This window comes from Tetrahymena thermophila, assembly GCF_000189635.1.
Source record: "Tetrahymena thermophila SB210 genomic scaffold scf_8254410, whole genome shotgun sequence".
Taxonomy (NCBI): Eukaryota; Ciliophora; class Oligohymenophorea; order Hymenostomatida; family Tetrahymenidae; genus Tetrahymena; species Tetrahymena thermophila.
In genome coordinates, this window is record NW_002476192.1 from 37,539 (window position 1) to 58,381 (window position 20,843).

Sequence of the window (20,843 nt, forward strand, 5' to 3'; positions counted from 1 at the left end):
ATTTACTGCTTTTTAATTGTTGAAGCTAAAAGATCTTTGAATGCTCTATGTTTAATACTATACAAGTATTCTTACTGCCTATTTTTTATCTTTAATTTAAATTTTATAAATTTGCTGAATTTAAAAAATATAGAGATTGTTAAACCATTAATATTTTAAAACAAGAATAATAAAAAAAATATCATTTATTAAATAATTATAAATTCGTAATTTTTTATTCAGTAATGATAACTTAGGAAGGGAAAAGAGAATTAGGAGAATTGTCTATTTAGTTAGAAAAAAATACTTTTAAGTAAGGAGAAAAGGTGCAAGGTACACTTAAGCTTATTTTAAATGAAAAGTATAATGGAGAGGTCATTTATTTATTGTTACTCGGGAAAGTGTTTGCAAAAACTTATCGCCATCAGTTAAATGAGAAAACATAAAAATGGGATGATATCAATGTCAAAGAGGATTCAAAGAGTTTTATCTGTTAAAGATATGAACTTTTTTCATTCAAAAAAAACTTAAATTCTGATGGAAGCAATCCTATTACAAGTGTTGAAAACGAAGGAGATTTAATGATCAATCCTGGATAATATCAAATAAGTTTTCACTTTTAATTACCGGACTCTCTAGAGTACTCATCAACTGCTTGTAAAGGAGCATACGGTATCTCAAAAGATGTTTCTGATCATTATGATTTTCATGTTAAGTATTTTATAGAAGTATTTTTGCCAACTAAAGACACAACTTGTACTCCTATCAGTGATAAATTTAACATAACGATTATTGGAAACGATGTCATTCATAGGTAAAAGTCAGATAATAAATCTTATAAGAAAGAAAGTAGCATATCAAGCAGTAGTGGCTGCTTTTGTTTTTCATCAGATTCATATATAATAAGAACTTTATCTGAAAAAATGTGTTATTAATCTTAGCAAAAGATTAGCGTAAACCTTGAAATAGACGGTGCTGGAAATAGCAAGCCAATTAACAAAGTAGCATATGAATTTAAGAGACTATTAATTTTTAAAAATGGTTACTAGTGCTCCAAAGAGTTAAAAACAGGTGAATCCTCAATAAAATTTGTAAACTAAAAGGCCAACCAAGTCTTTGAATGTAATTTACCAATAGCTTTAGCCCTCTCACACCACTCTAATCTTGTGGATTTAAAATATGTTGCAGAATTTAAATTCTACTCAGGAAATACTTTGCTAGATATTCATCAACACGATTTCTATCTTGAGCCGAACGTTGCATTAGAAAGATGGGAGGAAAAAAACGTAAATGATAATAATGAAGGGGATAGCAATGAAGACCCTTAAGTTAATATCTTAAGAGCTAATTCAAATATTAATTGGTAAAAATGCAAGAGCACAGTTGATTATTATTACACAAATTTAGATCACTTTAGAAAAATACCAACAATTCAGAATTCTGTAAATGTACAATGAATAATAAATTCATTATTAATTTATTTATAATTTAATAAATTATTTAAAATATTATATAGAAGATAATTATTTAGTTAGATAGTTAGTTAGTTAGTTAGTTATAAAAATATTAATTATTATAAATACGCCAAATTAATCAACTGCTTATAATTTTATGTGCAGTTTTAAGAGTATTTTTTTGATTTGAATATTTTTTTTAATTTGATAAACATTAATGAATTTATGATATTTTCGTAAATTGCTCCATTATTCATTTATTAACTAATTTTAAACATTATTTATAAAATTATCAACTTAGCTAGCTAGCTTAAAATGGTTTATAATTTAAATTAATTTTTTTTTGAAATAAGCATCATTCAAAAATTTTAAAATTAAATAAATAACTATTTTTTATTGAGATAATTCATTTTATTTAAAATATTGCATTTAAGATTTAGTCATTAAATTAGAAATACCATATTATTTAATATTTAAGCATTAAGCAAAATAAGTTAGATCAGATAGTTCAAAATTTTATACATTTTAATGTTGAATATTTAATGGAATAAAAGTTATTTTAAAGAAAATTTAATATATTTTGTTAGAATTTGTATTTTTTTTATCTTGATGGAAATAATTTGCATGTTTTACATGTTAAAATGATTCATAAATGAATAAAATGTTTATTTATTCATAATTAAAAAGATTAATATAAGTTTAGTTGGTAAATTTTATCATACATCTAATTAATTTTTATTTTTTATTCATCAAAATTTAAGATATATACTTAATTTTTTCATTAGTAAGTTTTTTGTTTCTATTTCTCTATCTAATTGTTATTTCATATCGTTTATTGATTTATGTTTGTCTCTCTTTAATGTTATAATATCTTAATTTAATCTCTCTATCCTATCTTCAAATGATTTTTTCATTCTTTTAAACTAATTTAATATATGGTTTAAAAAAAAATATTTAAATTTTAAATTAATTACTTCTTCCTTTAGTGCTTACTCAAAGGTGTCAGTGAACTCTTGCTTTGACATAAATTTTTATGAAAACTTAAATTAAATTTCTTCCTTTTCTTTTTGAGCTTACATAAGCAACTACTTAACATTAAGGAGTTCTTAATATGTTGTTTCACAATTTATTTTCATATCTGTATATTTCTATTTAAAATCTGCTGATTCTTTTCTTAAATTTTCAATTAACTTAGTGTATTCTAATTTTAATTCATCAATCAAATTTATTGCTTTTTGCTAATCTTCATGGTGTTCATGATGGTTTTGTTAATTTTATTGATTTTCTTTATTCACTTCTTTAATTTCTTTTAAATTATTTTAATTTTAAATTGATTTATCTTATTTTTTGTGTAACATATCATAGTATTGAGCTTACAATTTGTTCATTTAGGTTTCTTAATCTTTAATTTTTTAATTTAAAGAATTAACTTTTTCTTAAATTTAAAGTTAAATTTATTATTAAATATCATTTTGCATTATTTCTACTTCTTTAATATGCTTAGCTTCTTAGTCTTCTAATTGTTTTTAATTATTTAATTTAATTTTTTCATTGTCATTTTGTAAAAATGTCACTTGTTTTTCTAACTAATCTATTTAAACTTTAAATTGTTGATGACTAGCTTAATACTTTTGTGTTTTTTCTTCCTAAATTTATTAACTAATTTATTCTATATGACCCAGAATATTTTTGATTTGTTTCATGTAGTCAGAATTTAGAAGCGTATTAGGTTTCAAAGATTCTAAATACTTGACTAAGTCTGCCGTGGTTTTGATTTCAGATTTTGGACAATCATTATTAATATTAAAAGGAATCCCTGAGTTTTTATTATGTTAAATTTTATTTTAAAGCTATTCTTGCATTTTAGATTGACAATGTTTTTGTAATTGGTTAAATCTGTCTTAATGAATAAAAGAAATACTACTAGGAAATATTTATGTTCCTTTAATTAAGTTATTCACTCTATTTTATAATTAAGATTCGAGTGGTAAATTTTTACTTATAAAATCTTCATACTTTATAAAAGTGATAGTTAAATACTCAGTAAGTTTTAGTAGAAACAAGTCTAATCCTTAAACTATTCTGTATAGCTTTTATATGCATTATTCTTTACTTTCTACTTTCATTTATTCAGTCAGAATATCTGGATTTATGAACTTTAGAAACTCCTAACTCATAACATCTTAATACTTCAATATTGGTCTTGAATTTTATAAGAGCCACCTCTTAAAGATATTTACATGGCCTTTATTAAATTCTTATTTCTAGCTGTTATTTCTTATTTTAGCATCTTTATCGTATTCGTTGATTTCTTGCTAAATCATAGAAATTTCTCCCTTTATGAATGTGGTTATCTACTGCTCAGGTGAACATATATCAATCATGTGAAGCATGTAATTAAGATTTTAATTGTTATGATGATCAAATATTGTGCTATCGCTTTTAATTTACTATCCTGAAACTTAAAGTGTAGAGTCATAAGGCGTGGTAACATTTTTAATACGAAAGATATTAGAGGAAGCTGGTGATATGACTTAGCTTTAATTATTTCCTATGCTTTAGCTGAATCCTTTTTGTCTTGAAACAGGTCTTAAACCAAATTTATCCATTTATTTCTTAATTTTTTTGAGCTTTTTATATGATAGTCAATAATATTTTTTGATAACTTAAAAAAAATTAATAGAATTTAAATCTAAAGCTATTATTAAGCAATAAATTCTATTTGATTAATATCCTTTATCTTCCAAAATTCTATACCTACTGTAAGTTTTCTTTCGAGAAGTTTTTAAAATTATTTAATAAGTTATCTATAATACCAAATTACTCTTTCATATTCATCAATTTTATTTGCTGAATAAATGAACTTTCAAGATTAAGGAAATCTATTTATTGATGTTAATAAGTAGTTTATTTAAAATAAATAAAAATAAAATATTAGTCGAATAAAAGTCAACTAAAAAATCCTCTGAACCTCTATTTTGCAATTCCGAATTTCATTACACTATTCGAGGGTGGCTAGTTTTTTAAGTTTTATGAACTTTCTCAAAAATTAATACTTTCAATCCCTTAATTCTATGTTAATTTTTATTTCATAATTCCAAATTAAAAGTGGAGAATATAAATAAATAAAATAAGTTTTAACATATAGCTATTCCAGAAATTAAAGTATCATTTAATTTATACAATTTTAAATAAATATTGTACTTTTTAAATTTTAATCATTTTTATCAATTTATGTAATCATCAATCAATCAAAACTTTTGAGAAATAAAATATAAATTGAAATTACTAGAGCAAATTGTAAAACCTTAAAATATTAATCTTGGAGTTTAATGAAACAGATATAATTTTCAGTAATTAATTTTATTAGAATATTAAAACTAATTCTGAACAAAAATTTATTTGACTAGATATCTATCTGTCATATCATAAAAGGAATAGAGACTTCAAAATAGAATTTTTAATAATATTTTTTTTTAAATTAATTAAATCTTTATTATCGAAAATTTGATAAATGCATTTGTTTTTTATATTTATATAGATAGTATCAATTTTTCATCAAAAATTCTTTAAAATAATTCTGCAATTTGTTTCAAATAACAAATAATTAAGATTCTGATAATTTTTTATATTAAGTAATAATAATTTAGTAAAGTTTGAATTAATTAACAAATAATTAAAGATATTCTAAAAAGATATTAATCAATATGAATTAGTTTTAGGTTAGAAAGTTAAAAGAAACACTACTTAATTTGCAATAAGATATTAAATTGAGATAAGACCAAAATGTAATCTATACCTTTGAATAGTAAGATAGTAGTTATTAGGAAGATTGTAATTTGATTTATTTTGCAGCAAAGCCTCAAATTTACAATGCTATTAGGAGCGAACCTTACTTCTTAAAAAAGAAATTTATATGCTATCAAGATATGAATGATGATAAAAATTTGTTTACGATTTTTTACAATTAGAAAAATGATTTAAAAGAAATTTCCGACATTACAATGGCATAGCTCTACTTCTTCTAAAATGAATAGGAGAAATAGTAAATTATTTAAGAATATAAATACATACAAAATATTCCATATCACTCTTGTTTACCATGTCTCTCTGATTCACCATTAATATAATCTTACAAATTTATTGGATTTGAATATCCTAACTTTGAAGGTTTAGTTTTTAAATATGCATTAAAATATTTTAAAAAGAGTTTTTTAATTTACATTTTTAGGTACTATTTTAGAATATTGCAAATATTAAAAGTAGCTGAAGCAAGATTAAAAGAACGAATACAAATATTTGGTTAACAGATTAATCAATTAGCTTTTAGAAGGAATAATTTATATGCATAAATTCAACATCATTCATTATGACATTAATCCATTTACTGTTTATGTAAATGAATTCGAAGAAGTGGTTTTTTGTAATTTTCTATTTAAATATATAAATAAGGAATTAAATTTATATTAAAATCCTTTTTTAGGTAGATTTGGTAGAGCATTCAACAAATAAAACTCTAAGTTATAAATTAACTACTAAGTAAATTTATAATAATTATACACATTTTAAGTAAAAACAATTTAATATTTTAAAATATTCTAGCCTCTAAAATATGATGGTCCAGAGATAAAAAAATAATCTTAGCTAAATTTTAGAGTAATTTTTAATGATTGTTTTAAATCATAAATAATTATTTTATATTTAATTTATAGTTTGATTATTACTCTGTAGGAATGCTTATTAATGAAATTTTATTAGATGCTTATTTTGATAAAGTATAATACCATATTTAAGATTATGAAATGCTAGACTCGTCCAATGATTACTAAAATAATTTTTTATATTAGTCTCCTATCATTTAGGCTATATAGCCTTTATTAAACGAAAATCCTTCAGATAGACATAGCTTTAATATAGTACTTTAAAAGTATAATTAAGCAGTTCTCTCCTAACAAAATATTTTTGATTCCTAAAATCATCTTAACATATCATCTCTAAATATGGAATCATATTTATTATAATTTGCATTTTAGTAAATTAAAAAAATTTTTTAATTATTTAAATTTTTAAGCTATATTTCATAAATAAAAGAAATTAAAGAATAACAAATGAGTAGTTTGATAGAATGATTAAAATAGTTAACTAATTACCTCAAGTGTCAGAGTTGATTCTAGATTTTAGGTATAAATTAGTTTAAATAATTAATTATTCACCTTATTTTTTATGTATAAGGAACTCTACTTTTGAGTAAGAATAAATGTTTGATTTTTTTGATTCACTAATAAAATACTAACCCTATTGCTTAGCATTTAGATTCAAAGTTGGGTAAAATAAAAAAATTAAATTATTATATAAAAATTAAATTTATTATTATTTTATCAACAGGAACATTAATCTATCTTCTCCTACTTTCTTTATGATTACTTATTATATTTTCAAGAATAAGAAGCTGCAGTTGCTTGATTTAGATTTTAAGTAAATTTTTTTACAGTTTAGAAAACCCAATTAAAATAATTTTGAAATAGACATTACTTTTTCATTGGTAAGTAAAACGAAATGTTGAAAACCATATTTGAATAACATAACCTTTGTGAGTTGTACTTAGATTTTAGGTAAATTACAAAAATAAAAAAAAATATAGTAAAATCTAATTATTTTTTAAAAAGTTTTACTGATGTTATCTGTCCTAGTTACTTTTAGAAAAAAAAACCAAACAAAAATATGAGAAAGGTTGTTCTTAATTATAGGTAATTAATCTTTTTATTATAAATTTATACAATTTTTTTTCTATAAAAAGAAAATCCTCAAGATATTGTGACAAATCTAAATTCTTTCTTTTTTTCATAGATTTTTCAGTAAATGCAAAAGAATTTGTGCTCGATTTAGCGTAAATATCACTTTTTACTAACTTCTTGAAGAGTAAAGAATTTATTTATTTATTTTAAAAAGCGATTCAAGTATAGATAGATACGATTTTGATAAAAATGGGGTAAACGATAAGCATAGTTCTAATGGAAAAATTTTTAAACTTAATATTAAGTATGATTTATATTAATTAAAAATAAAATATTAATATTATCAATTAAATTAGTGGTAACTTTATAGATGACACTAAACTAGACACACTTATCAATTATATCAAATATTTTAACTATTTGAATACACTTGAGTTAAATTTTACGTAATTTTAATTAAAGAAATATTTTTTTGATTTACACTAAATAAAATTCATCATATTTTTATAAAATTAGCTCATGTGAAATGACTTGCTCAGAATTAATAAAAGTCTTAAGGGATATATATGATTAGTTTAATTATCTAGTTAAAATAAAGCTAACTTTCGAGTAATAATTTTAAATTTGACAACTAGATTAATTTAAACTTTCCAAAATACAAAAAGTAAAATTATGATCATGCCAATAGTGTACAAAGAATTAAGGATTCCAAGTCATTTAAAAGAATACTCTCTTAGTATAAGGTAAAAAATTTATTCAACGTATAAATAAACTATAATCTTTAATTAATAGAAAAACAGGGCTTGAAGTTGATGGCTTTTAATATTTACTTGAAAAGACTGCAATTGTTTACTAATCAACAAAAATTTATTTTGATATAAGGTTCGAATTTTCGAATAATAATTACATTCTAATTATATTTTTATTACTATAGCTAAAATAATTTAAAAAGAGACACCGTTTATCAGATAATCAATAACTAATTTAATCCACTGCCCTTATAAAGTGAAGCAGATTCTATTCAATTAAGGTAAAAAAATTAAGCAAAATTTAAAATTATTTACCTTTTTTATTTAGATTTCAATAGTAAAGAGATAGCATGACAGCTGATGATATTTTACAGGATGAATCTGATGGATTGACTGTATATGTTTGAATTAACTTAAAAAAAAAAATAATTTGAAACTAAGTCAAATATTAAAAATCCTTTTGATATCTATTTCAAAATTATAAAAATTGATTGTATGTATTTAATACATAAAATAATTCAATAAAGTTCTACAAAAAAAATAAATAGATAAAATTTACTTCTCAAATTTTTTATATAAAAAAATATTATAAGCATTAAATCAAGAAATTATTATTGCTTGCTTAACTTTATATTAATTTTATTATTTCAATTAAAATATTTAATTGAATTGTCCAATTTATATTTAAATATTGATTAATACTAAAATATAAAATTATTTCATTTAAGAAAATATTAGTTAATTATAACAGCTTTAATTATTTTTGTTTTAGAAATATTAAATTTAATATTTAATTAAATTAAAAGATATGCGTAGAAGTTTCCAATAAACAACAAACATTCTTAAACATAATTTAAAAAGTTAGATTTAGTAAAGACTTTCAGCAAAGTCGCTCCTATGTGTTCCTAAGCAAAATTTCTGGAATTAAAAATGGGTAGTTTTTTAAAAGGATGATAATACTTTAAATGCTCAAAAAGGAAAAGCTATGGCATAAACATCAGATGCTGGTGTCATTAAAGATTTTGATGATAAATTTGGGTTAGCAAAAATCACTGATCCTAACGTTATTCTTGGCCATTTGTAAGAGTGCTAGTTCAGTTATAGCATGAATGATTTAGTATATTTCTTAAGAAAGTTAGTTCAGCTACACAAAGACTAAAAGTAATTTAAAGATAAGAGAGAATTTAAAGCTTTAGTCGAAGAAATTAAAGATAGATTAGAAAATGACAGACACGAACAGTATCCCTTAATAGGGAGTTATGCAAAATGTTTTAAAGATCTTGGAGTCTATGATAAAAGATTATGGGAATTATTAGAGTACAAAGTGAATGAAGATTAGTGGTATACCAATTTCAAAGAGAGTTTATTTGCTCTCGAAGGTTTCACAATTTTAAAAGGAACTAATGACTAAGTTAGAATTGATTATTTGTATGAGAAGTTAGAAAGAATAATAGATTTGACTGTTTGGGATTAACAAATGACAGATTATAAAAGAGTTGTAGAAGCTTTAGCCGAAGTAAATAGATTTGAACCTGCTATTTTTGCTAAAATAGAGATGTACATTCTCAGAAATATGTCATTAGATTACGACATTAAAACTATCGTTGATATTCTCTACGCATTTGGTAAAAAAAGATTCATTTATATATTTTGTAATATAGCCAGCTAATTTCATCCATTAATTATGTGTTAACATTAAAAAATCTATATAAACATCTTTAAAAATTACTCATTAGAAACTTAAATTTATTAAATGTTTTTTATCTTGAAAAAAAATTTAAGGAAAGGGAGAAATAGGCTAAAAGGAATTTTATGATGCAGTTTAAATAACAATATATAAAGGCCATCTTTTCAACAGAAACCCTTTGCTTAAAACGGTGGAGCTTCCATATAATGGAGAAACAACATCTAAGCTGCTAAAAATATTTACAAATGCTAAAAAATTAAAGGAGTTTGAATTGAATCCTAACTTTGTTGTTTATATGTACAAGATGTTAATGAGCAATAACACAAAATACAATCTTGTTGTAAGCATTAATCATAGAATAAATTAATTTTCTTAGTTTAATAAAAAAAATAGAATTTGATTGATACGATGAAATATTTGAGTCACTTTTAATTTGACACTCAAGATGAAATAGAAAATCATTTGATGAATTAAATTCCTAAAATTGAAGGATAAGTTTACTTTAAAGATATTTAATATGCTATAGAATTTTTAAACTACAAAGCATGTGGTAAATTTGAAAATACTCCCCTTCACATTCAAAGATAGCTTTATCAGTATATCATAAATTTAATTCCTGGAAGTTAACCTGCAGATTTACTTGATATGCATTAATTTTTAATACAAAGGGATTTGCTTAAAGGGTAAGAAGGAGAAATTATACTAGATTTAATGCTTACTTATTTAAATGAAAAAATGCTTTAAATAGAACCTAAATAAATTGAATAATTACTTCAATAAATCGAAAATCATATTAAGATAGTTACAGAAAATGAGAAATCTAGAATAGAGCATTTTTCTACTTAGAGAAATAAAATAAGAGATTATCTTCTAGTTTGCAAATTTACTAAAAGGGAAGAAATCTAAGATCAGTCTAAGGTAGAAGAGATTCCTAGAGTAGAATAGAAATATTCTTTCGATAGTTGATTATAAAAACTTATTAGAATAAATAAAAAATATATCAAAATTAACAAATTGATAATGCATTTAAATAATATCAATCTATCTAGTTATTTAATTTTTTAGTTAATCAAAAGTATTTGTGTTGATTATTCATCTTACATTCAAATAATATGCGCAATTTGTGGTGTTAATTATTAGTTTTTATTTGATAATATTTATAATAAAAACAGTTTAATGTATTTCTAGAAATCGATTTTTAATTATTAGCTTTATAAATCTTTGCAAATTCTTAAAAATTAAATAAATTCCCATTAAAAAAAAACATATTTTTTATGATTCAACCTTTCTAAAGTTAAAGCAGATATATATAATCTCCATAATAACCTCAAAGATAAATGAATCAGATATCCCCCTATTAAGATGAAATGAACAGATAGCTTATGACTAATCCATTTAACAATGATCCATTTATGAGAGATTTTGAACATATGCATAATAGAATGATTCAAAATTTTTAAAATATGACTTAAATCATGCTTAGAGGTAGTCCGTTTTCAGGATTTCCCTCTTAATCATTAATGGCTTAAGAATTTGATGAAAGAGATGTATTTGGATTCTCTGACTGTAAAATAATTTTAAACTTTATATTGGCTGTTAATAAATATTTTTTGAAAATAAGTACATAATTAAATTTACAGCAACTCAAATGGATAGCAGAATAGTGGTGGCTAATTTTAAGTATTTAGCAGAAGTATGGTATAAAAGTAAATTATTGGACCTGATGGTTAGCCAAAAGTAGAAAAGTATTACAACGATAATATGATATAGAGAGGAAATGATGGAAACACTGTAATTTTTAATAAATTTTTTCTATATATTCTAATAATTTTGATATAAAAATTCTATAGATCAGTGAAAAAAAGTAGGCTTATCATAATTAAGCAAATGGTAGATCTATAATGGCTCATGAAAGAATGCTTAATGACTAAGGTCATAAGTACATTAAAGAGAGAAACCACTTAGGTTAGATCGAAGATTAAAATTTATATCATAACATCACAGAAGGTAAAATTGATATCAATATAAAATGTATAATCTAAAATTTATATTAATATTTAGAATAAGCTTAGGACTTCCATTAAAGATGGAATAATTAAAGTAATAATATGAGAACCCTACAATCAAATCAACCATCTAGGTATATGTAGATTCAGAATGAACCTGTCAGACAAAGCAATTAATAAAATCAATATTAAATACCCTAAATAGCCTATTAAAATCCAGATTAAATATCAAGGAGTGGATACAGATCAAACCTTTATGAAAGACCCCAATTATAATATTAAACTGCTTAGTAACCAATTACTCCTTAAAGTACTTTCTCTTCACGCTCTAGACCATAGTCAGGTTATTCAAATAATTCATACAATCAACCATAAAGATATGATTTACAAAATAGACCTATTAGTTCTTCAGCATATTAAAATTCTTTTAATCCTTATAACGCAAACTAAAAATTATACTGATAAATAAAAATAGAAGTTGTTTAGCAGTAATTGAAATTTCTGAGTTTATTATTTTTATAATAAATGGCAATGGTATTTAATTGCTGCCATTAATATTTATTTTTTGTTTTAAAAATTGTTTTAAATATCAAATATTGGTTTTTAAAATAATAGAAATTAACAAAAAAAATATTTAATTATTTAAAATATTTTTAAATTATAATTTGAAATTTAACAAAAAGAGTTTTGTAAAATAATTAAATCCAAATTTTTTTCTATTTTTTTTGAATATCAACTATGATATTTTTAAAAATTAAAATATGACAAAAAGAGTTTCATAAAACAATTTATTCAAACTTTTCTACTATTATTAGGATATAGTAAATTGTTTTCATCAAATAAGATATTGGTTATTCTTTTAAAATAAAAAAAAATACTATTTATAAAAAATAAATATCATGCTGAGAGTTTTTTATTTAAAAATTAAAATAAAACAAAAAGAGCTACTAAAAATAATTTAATAAAAATATTATTTATAATTTTCATTTTTAAAGATATTAGCAAAGATTTTAAAAAAAGAGATATTTTTTATAAAAAGTAATTAATTAATTAATAATTCTTTTTTTATTAAAAAATAAATTAATTTTTAATAAAATGATTTATTTAGCAAAAATAAATAAATAAATAAAAAATTATATTATTAGATTATAAAAATCGTTTTCATCTTAATAATAGTATATTTAAAAAAGACATATTTTTAATAAAAAATAATTAATTAGTTAAAATGTTTTTTATTTATAAATTAATATATAATAAAAAGATTTCATAAAATAAATTAATCAAAAATTTTATTCTATCATTAGAATATTGCAATCATTTTCATCTTAAAAGAGATTAGCTTGGCTTGTATTTATACCAAACCCTTTATCTATGTTAAAGTCATCTATCATTTAGAGCTATTCATTTTAAAAATTTAGTTTTTCTTCACTTTACTAAAATTAAGGAAATAACTTTTGAGTAGACTAAATATCTTATGTTTATGTTTAATTATTGATATCTAATTCTTTAGTTTAAGTGTTAGTAGTTTAAAAATTACAGGTATTTTCAACAATATAATCTGTATTTAGTTTATTAATAGTATGCTGATCTTAAGACTGAAAACTTGCTTTTGTTTAAGCCTAAGAATTCTAATAATCTTCTTTAGAGTTGCTATAAAAAGTATTTTTTATATTGTTTTACTCGCTTTGATCTTTTACAATTTACTCACCTAGAAATTCAACATTTTATTAATCAAATTATTTTTATTAATCATTTTCATCATTTTTGATTGGACTGAGTTTTTTGATATCGCTATCATTCAAGTAATTTTTTTTATTTAGAATTCTCTTAGATATTTCTAAATTATTTTAATTAGGATTTTCTACTGAATCTATTTAGTTTGGAGAGGCCTCATTTGATGAGTTAAATCTAAATTTGTTATTTTTTTTTTCTGGGGATACTACAAGAGACTATTGCAACAATAATTTTTTATTTTAATCTATTTAATTTTAAATTATTTGCTAAATATCCATATTTTAGTCCTCTAATTCTTATTTTTCTTCCTCATCTTCATCTTCACTTTCTGTTACATTAGAATCTTCATCGTTTATTTTACTTTCATTTATTTCTTCTATGAGAATAGTTTTGTTGTCATTTTTAATTTAATTTTCTATATTGATACTTTAACTTGAATCTACAATAGTGTCTTTTTATTTAATAAAACCTAGCTTTGATTTTTGTGTTTTCATCATTTAATCTTTATTTTTCAAATTGCTACTATTATTTTTATATTGATTTTATTTTTGAAATTGAATTTCATCTTATTATTCATCATCATCAGGTTCTTCTTATATTCTATCTATGATAGAAGTTCTTGATTTTATAGAGATTGCGGATAAATTTTTTTCTTTATCTTCAACAGGAGATTATGGACTATTTTTTGCATAGTTATACTATTGAAAAACATTTAATTATTTCTGCATTAAATCTTCTTCTGAAGATCTTTTCACTATTAGAGTTAATTATGGTAATGTAATTTTATTTTTTACATCATCAAATTCATTCATTGTTTTTAAACTGATATTGCTGTTTCCTGTTTAAACGTAGCCATATTTTGGAAGAATTATCATTTGTTGACTTAGAATAAGCATCATTCTTTCTGTGTCAAGAGAAAATGTGTTACAGATTAAATCGTAATGATTTTGATAAATATAAACAAAGCTCTTTTCACCTGTAATAGAATAAAATTTTTAAGATAACTTTTTTACATGACTAGGTTAAATTTATTAAGCCTATGGTACTTCATTGATAAATCTTAGGCCTATACTCTTAAATGATACAAGAGAGAGCAAAACAGCTTCCTGCTTTTCAATGTCCAAACCAATTACTAATGAATCAGATATTGGTATAAACTAAAGAATTTCTTCTTATATATTTTCATAAAATTAATTATTATTCTTCTTTTTATTTTGTTTAATATTTTTGTTATTCTGTCCCTACTACACTTTTATACTAATGTACCTTTGCTGGATCGAAAAATCAGATTTTACAATTTAAACAGATATCTGTCTCTTAAAATAAGAGATATACTTAAGCCTTTAATCTATGATAAAATATTCAGTAGTTCTTTCTTACAAAAACTCATACTTGGGCTGCTCTTTTGTGGCACTTTCCTTTTTTTCTTCTTCTTCTTCAGATTCTACATTTGAATTTGCTTTTTATTTATTTAAATTTTCTTGATCATCTTCATCTTATTCAGAACATTCAGGAATGTTAAGGTCATCATATTCATCATCAGAAATACTATCGTAATCAAACTATTTATAATCATTGGATGAAATATCATAACTAAATATTTATGCCTTTCCAACACTATTTTTCAAATCATCTATCCTGACGTACTTTTTTTAATCATCGTTGTTGTTGTTAATACTTTCTCCAGCTTCTAAACTAGAAAAAAATTGAAATTTTTGACTATTTCCAACATTATTTTCGTTTTAACTATCAAATAATAAGTACATCTCCTTCATATCTAATTATCCTACAGAAGTATTTTCTGCACCTCCATAAATAAGTATGGTAGATTATTCTAAATAAGAGAGATTTAAGTAATTTATATCTCTTCCTGTAAATTAAGGTAAGCTGCAAATTAAGTTACCTTGTATTTATTTAGGATTAGTTGGGTTTCCTACAAGCTTAACAAATATATATTTGAGTATAGATTAAGGTAAGGCCTCAGAAGGCTAAGTAGGATACTTAACAACAGAGTAGAATCCTCCTTGATATTTAGTTAAACCCACCACTGAACTCATCTCCATTGTAACTTTTTCATTTACCTTGAATGTCTTTTTGAATTCCAAAAGCAAAGACTTACCACCAAGATACAACGTAGAGCCTGGGTTGTCATAAGTGTAGTAAAACTCTTGCTTATTTTGTTATGGAGATTTATCATATTTATTCTATTTTTAGCTTTCAGAAAATTGCTCTGATTACAAAGGAGAGAAATATTACAATTGTGGGAAATATATGTCCATTTTATTCTTTAGCATGATTTGATGAATTAAATCAAGTAGTTATGTTGCACTAAATCTTTCATCTTCATTAAATTTAAGCATTTTTATGAAAATATCTTGTACATATTTAGGATAAGGAAGATTGCTGATTGCCATTGAAAGCTTTACTTAAGATCCACTATCAATTTTATTAAATCCTTTTATTTTCTTTAAGCTAGCATATTATAAAAATATCAAACCAATTGAAAATATGTTAGCCTTATGGATATTGTAGTTAATATCATTAAAACATAATCCATCCTCATGCGCTTTAAGTAGCTAAGGAGGCAAGTAATCTGCGTAGATGGCATTTTCTTTCACAATTTACTCCTTTATTTCACTATTAATTGTAGTAAAAGTGTTCTCATGATAAAAGTTTAAAGGTGAAAAAAATTTTCCTTCTTTAACAATAATTAATGTGTGAGGAGATACTTCTTTCAGGTAAAATTTATTTTAATGCAACTGATGCAAGCAAATTAATACATTTTTTATACTGTTAATAAGATCATAGACTCTAGCAGTTAAAAAAGTAGTCTTCTTTTTTGCTTTCGGAGTATCTTGGACTAATAATTTTTTACTTAATCTTTTTGAGAGTCTTTAGGTTAAACTACTCTTTCTTGAAGGAGTTTTATCTTAATTTTCTTAATTTTCAGGCTTTTATACCGAAGATCTCCTCGAATTGTTTTAAGTAGATTATTCGATTAATTTTTTCTTCTTTTTATGGCTTAAGTTTATTGACTGGAGCAATTTCTGCTTTACCTTACTTTTCTGTGATTGTAAATTTGCAATAACTTCAGCCATACTTAGACCTACGTCTTCATTTGAGTAAATCAAATTCAGTTTTATAGAAGAAGTACTGGGCTCAAAAGCAAAAAAGGCTTCTTTAACTGTAGCTATCCTTCCTTGCAGCTAGTTTGATGAAAGAAATTTTAGAGATTCATAAATATCATCAATTTTTTCAGTGGAATTGTTGATAGCTCTTGATAATATCTTAAATTCTATATTAGGAAAAGAAGATCTTGTTGCTGAATATATGATTGTATCTCCAAATTGAGTAACAATTTAATCAATTGTATATCTATTTATTTTGAGTTTTTATTTTTAGCTCATACTTAGGTTAGTTTTCGAAGAAAGACTTAAGCTATTTAACTGAACAAATGATTGAGAGGAATAGTTTAGCAAATTCTGATTCTTCTTGGCCTTAACATACCTTATAGGAATTTTAGATATTCTATCATACTTTCCTAAGTATGAAACGATTTCATACTCTTGATAGGTAACTATGCCCGTTTCTTCATTTATAATAAATGTGCAATAATAAAATTAATTAGTATCAGCATGTTTTCTCATATAAAGAAGCGAGTTTTCGTAGAAGGCGACATTTATATTTTTTTCAATGACTCCTTTAATCATTTATTCAACAGCAGTTTTATTTGTAAAAAATAATGTAATCTAACGTAAATCTACTTATACCAGATTTATTCCAACTAACTCAGCATTTTAGCAATTTTCTTTAGAAAAAATAATAACCTACCCAGATTCTTTTAGAGGCAAGTAAAAATTCTACTTGCTAAAGGTTTCCTCTTCCATTTAGCAAGAGGACCATACATTTTTATCTGTGTTATACACATTCATAATAATGTTTTTTATGTTTTTTTCTTCTCCTTTCTCTGCAACGAAAGATAAATTAATAGGTATGCTGTTAGTCCTTGTAATTTTTATGATTTAACCTAGACTCTTAGTTGAAGAAATAGGCTTAAATTCTAAAAAGCTTTTTTAGCTCATCATAGCATTTTTCATTTCTTCTACATTTTCAAATTCTAGAATACTGCTATTTTTATTTATAAAGGCATCATTATATTTTTGGTTAGCTAATACTTGATTGATATTGATATTAACTACATTTTTATGCATCTATTCTTCTTTCTTTTTATCAAAAAATTCCTCACTCTAATTCCAACTCCAAAAAATAAATTTTTTTTGATCATTAGAATCTGTTAAGAATCCCTAAATTATTGTTTTAAATAAATTAATTAATTAAATGATAATTTTACAAACTAAAGCTTACTTTTTGACTAATGTAATCAAGTTCTTTAATCTCTTAATTTACTTTCAAATCTTTAAGGAAATACTTGAAGCATTTATTTGTAGGCAAACCATTATACTGACCACCAATTAAATATATGTAGTTACCTTTTTTAAACATATTTGAAGGGATATAGTGGCGTGGAAGTTCAATTAACTCTTGGATTTCAATTGAAATAAAAGGCCTCGAACTCATAACATACTAAATCATATTTTTAAACTCGTAAAAATTCAATTTTCCATTATCATTCTCATCAAAGCAGCTTATTATTGTAGAGAAATCTAATGCTTAGTTATTTGCAGCTTCTTTTATTTTATTTTCAAATGAAAAATGCAAAAAATCATCTGCACTTATAAACTCTTCCCCTTTTTTATCGAGAACTTCAAAAGCTTCCATAATATCTAGTTCTTCTTCGTTTTTTACACCTTACATTTTACAAAGAGCATCTGATATAGATTTGATTATGCTTAAACTTTTATTATCTAAACACTTCTTTCTCAAGTTAATTTTAGAAATAAAGAGGTCAGATGTATCAGTTATTTCAAATATAAAATATAGGTAATCTCCAGAACAGTAGGATTATTTAATAGAGACTTTATTGTCTAAATTAATACTTTCATAAATTCTATAGCCAAATGCCCATTTAGTGTAGAAAGAATAAACAATAATTTCACATCCATTGTTAATATAATAGCAAAAAGAAATTTAATTTTTTTATTGATTCGGTCTTATCAACCCCAATTTATTATCATAGCTTATTGAATTATCATATTATTTTTTAATTTCCTAAGCTCCAAATTCAAGAATCATATCAGAGCCCTTTAAAATACAATAAAGCATATATCTAAGACAAAAATAGTTAAATTATTTAAATTAAAGAATTTAAAAAGAAATAATACCTTATATCATTATCAACTTATATAATTGAAGGAGCAGAAAGCTTAGAAGAAATAATAGATTTTTTATTTGCTTCTTCTATTGAATTTATGTCCATAGAAGACATCAGAGATAAAATTGTAATGGCAAATTATTATAAATCACTACTTTTTCTAAAAGCAAATTCTTTGTATTTAGTGTTTCTTCTATTGTAAGAATTATTTGATAAGCTGATATCGAGTAAAGCTTTTTAAATATAATGGCCATCCTTTTCCATTTACTTGTTGATATAAATATTAGAGGGATTGATACCACCATGAGTAAATTTAATTTCTGAAAAATAATACAACAAATTTAAGATATCTGTAAACATCTATTTAAAACTAGATTAATTCATTTAAGGCTAATCAGTTTTAATTTGATTAGCTATCATCTATTAAATTGACATCTCGTGATAGTTAAACTCACTAAAGATATAATACCTCATATACTTTGGACTTATCCTAAAATTAAAATCTTAGACCTTTACAAGATTAGTATTTTCCAATTTCGAGTAAAATACAAAAGTATCTAAATCAAAATTCGATTTCTCCATATCTTTAGAAAAAATAATTTTCAGTTTAGTCATTTCTCCAGTATTGTATTCTACTATGATGTTTATGCTTCCTCCCACTTAATTGCTATTGAACTAACTTTTGCTGTACCCAATAAATTTAAGTCTATTTTTTCATCATAATTTAAATTAAATAAATTTATAATAAAAAACAAGTTTCATTTAAAAATAATTAAAAAAATAGAAATAAATTTATTTTATTTTTATTAAAAATGTTATTTAAATTATGATAAAAATTTTATTTATCTTTAAAACATGTTAAATAATAATTTTTATTTATTTTTTTGCTTTTATTAATTTTAAAGTGGTAATTTAGTTTTTAATAAAATCGATGAAATAGATAAAAATTTCTTTAAAAATTTTCAAAAATTAAGAAAGAATAAAGCGAATAAATGAATAAAATATGTAATTTTACTTCACCCAATATTTTTTCGTGTCTTTTATATGGGATAAAAAATCTCTTAAAAGCTAAAATATGCTATTGACTACATTTTTTTCTAAGTTCAACTCACTCAATTATTGCTTGATAACTGTTTCTTATTTCGTCCTCTACTCCTCAATTTGTATTAGTATATGTGTGGATATATTTTAATTCTAAAAGTCAAGCCTATTTCTAGATTTAAATAAATTTACTTTCCTTTCAAAAATTAACAAATTAATTTTATAGATACTCAGTGCTTTATTTGATTTCATTTATTTCGTTGTTTGATTAACTTATAAATTAGTTTGCTTCATTTTTTGTTTTATTTTTTTTTAATTCCATTAATTTTGATTTTTTCCTTTGCTATGGAATAGTATCTTCTGCATCTTAATCATTAGCCTATTTTAAATAGAAATTTTAATGCTTTACTTGAATCATTATTTATGTATGATTTCATACGATTTACATAATATTTTCTAATGAATGACACAAATAAATTACTTAAAAAAATTATTTAGCAGTATCTGCTATGGTAAATTAAAAGTTTCAAAAGTTTATTTTTACTTTCTTAGTTTATTGTGTTATATCTTCATATTCTTCTTTATCAGCTTATTCTTACAACTTTTTAATTGTTGATCTTTTTTTATGAATTGCACCTACTTTTATAGATCCTTATCTCACGCAATTTCCCATGAGAATAACACTTTATATAACGTTTAAATAATATTTATAATGTTTTCTGATTAGATGTATTTATTTATATTTATGTTAAGTTGGCGATAGTGGCTTGAAAAGTTAACTTATGCGTTTGATTTTCTATTTTATAATTTATTACAACTGATTATGAAAAAATTTAATTAGTATTTGAAGACAGGTTTTTAATACATTACAAAAAAAGTAGATAATATATTAAGTATAGATATGCTGAAGTAAAAAGAGTATTATTTCATTACTCAAAAGTGAGGATATTTATTCATTTATTAGCTATAAAATCCTAATATATATTTTTATTAAGAGAAAATTATTACAACCAAACAATTTTTACCATCCGTTAATATACTTATAATCAATCATTTTGAATACAATTTAAATTACAAATATTTCATTTCATAAATGTGAGTATTTAAATAAAGTAAAATCATAAATTTTTAAATTATTATTAAGATAATTACTTGAAGAAGAAGGAAGGAGAAGAAGAAAAAATAA

General features: G+C 22.9%; 6 protein-coding genes across 6 annotated transcripts; 4 read left to right on the top strand and 2 right to left on the bottom strand. All coding sequences in view use genetic code 6, as the record gives it.

The window, feature by feature from the left end:
- Positions 1 to 224: 224 nt before the first annotated feature.
- Positions 225 to 1,436, top strand: TTHERM_001015949 (arrestin; the record flags this gene model as incomplete). The annotated part of the gene is made up of 1 exon (XM_012799903.1): positions 225 to 1,436. The coding sequence occupies one exon, from the start codon at positions 225 to 227 to the stop codon at positions 1,434 to 1,436; it is 1,212 nt and encodes a 403-aa protein (XP_012655357.1).
- A 746-nt stretch (positions 1,437 to 2,182) lies between these two features.
- Positions 2,183 to 4,042, bottom strand: TTHERM_01015950 (hypothetical protein; the record flags this gene model as incomplete). The annotated part of the gene is made up of 2 exons (XM_001030755.2): positions 2,183 to 2,356; positions 2,408 to 4,042. 2 exons carry the CDS (start codon positions 4,040 to 4,042, stop codon positions 2,183 to 2,185), a joined length of 1,809 nt encoding a protein of 602 aa, XP_001030755.2.
- A 1,098-nt stretch (positions 4,043 to 5,140) lies between these two features.
- On the top strand, positions 5,141 to 8,324 carry TTHERM_01015960 (protein kinase; the record flags this gene model as incomplete). Its single annotated transcript, XM_001030756.2, has 18 exons — positions 5,141 to 5,603; positions 5,665 to 5,856; positions 5,917 to 5,972; positions 6,036 to 6,089; positions 6,146 to 6,465; positions 6,525 to 6,614; positions 6,666 to 6,758; positions 6,819 to 6,908; positions 6,959 to 7,045; positions 7,100 to 7,180; positions 7,231 to 7,320; positions 7,383 to 7,472; positions 7,525 to 7,614; positions 7,685 to 7,777; positions 7,834 to 7,911; positions 7,961 to 8,050; positions 8,103 to 8,198; positions 8,246 to 8,324. 18 exons carry the CDS (start codon positions 5,141 to 5,143, stop codon positions 8,322 to 8,324), a joined length of 2,232 nt encoding a protein of 743 aa, XP_001030756.2.
- Positions 8,325 to 8,725: 401 nt separating this feature from the next.
- TTHERM_01015980 (hypothetical protein) lies at positions 8,726 to 10,570 on the top strand (the record flags this gene model as incomplete). The annotated part of the gene is made up of 3 exons (XM_001030758.1): positions 8,726 to 9,542; positions 9,700 to 9,944; positions 9,998 to 10,570. The coding sequence occupies 3 exons, from the start codon at positions 8,726 to 8,728 to the stop codon at positions 10,568 to 10,570; spliced, it is 1,635 nt and encodes a 544-aa protein (XP_001030758.1).
- Positions 10,571 to 10,755: 185 nt separating this feature from the next.
- On the top strand, positions 10,756 to 12,072 carry TTHERM_01015990 (hypothetical protein; the record flags this gene model as incomplete). The annotated part of the gene is made up of 4 exons (XM_001030759.2): positions 10,756 to 11,170; positions 11,226 to 11,395; positions 11,455 to 11,611; positions 11,666 to 12,072. The coding sequence occupies exons 1-4, from the start codon at positions 10,879 to 10,881 to the stop codon at positions 12,070 to 12,072; spliced, it is 1,026 nt and encodes a 341-aa protein (XP_001030759.2). The 5' UTR covers positions 10,756 to 10,878.
- An 818-nt stretch (positions 12,073 to 12,890) lies between these two features.
- On the bottom strand, positions 12,891 to 20,330 carry TTHERM_01016000 (EF hand protein; the record flags this gene model as incomplete). Its single annotated transcript, XM_001030760.2, has 6 exons — positions 12,891 to 17,648; positions 17,710 to 18,571; positions 18,627 to 19,322; positions 19,632 to 19,829; positions 19,888 to 20,036; positions 20,202 to 20,330. The coding sequence occupies 6 exons, from the start codon at positions 20,328 to 20,330 to the stop codon at positions 12,891 to 12,893; spliced, it is 6,792 nt and encodes a 2,263-aa protein (XP_001030760.2).
- Between the last annotated feature and the right edge of the window lie 513 nt (positions 20,331 to 20,843).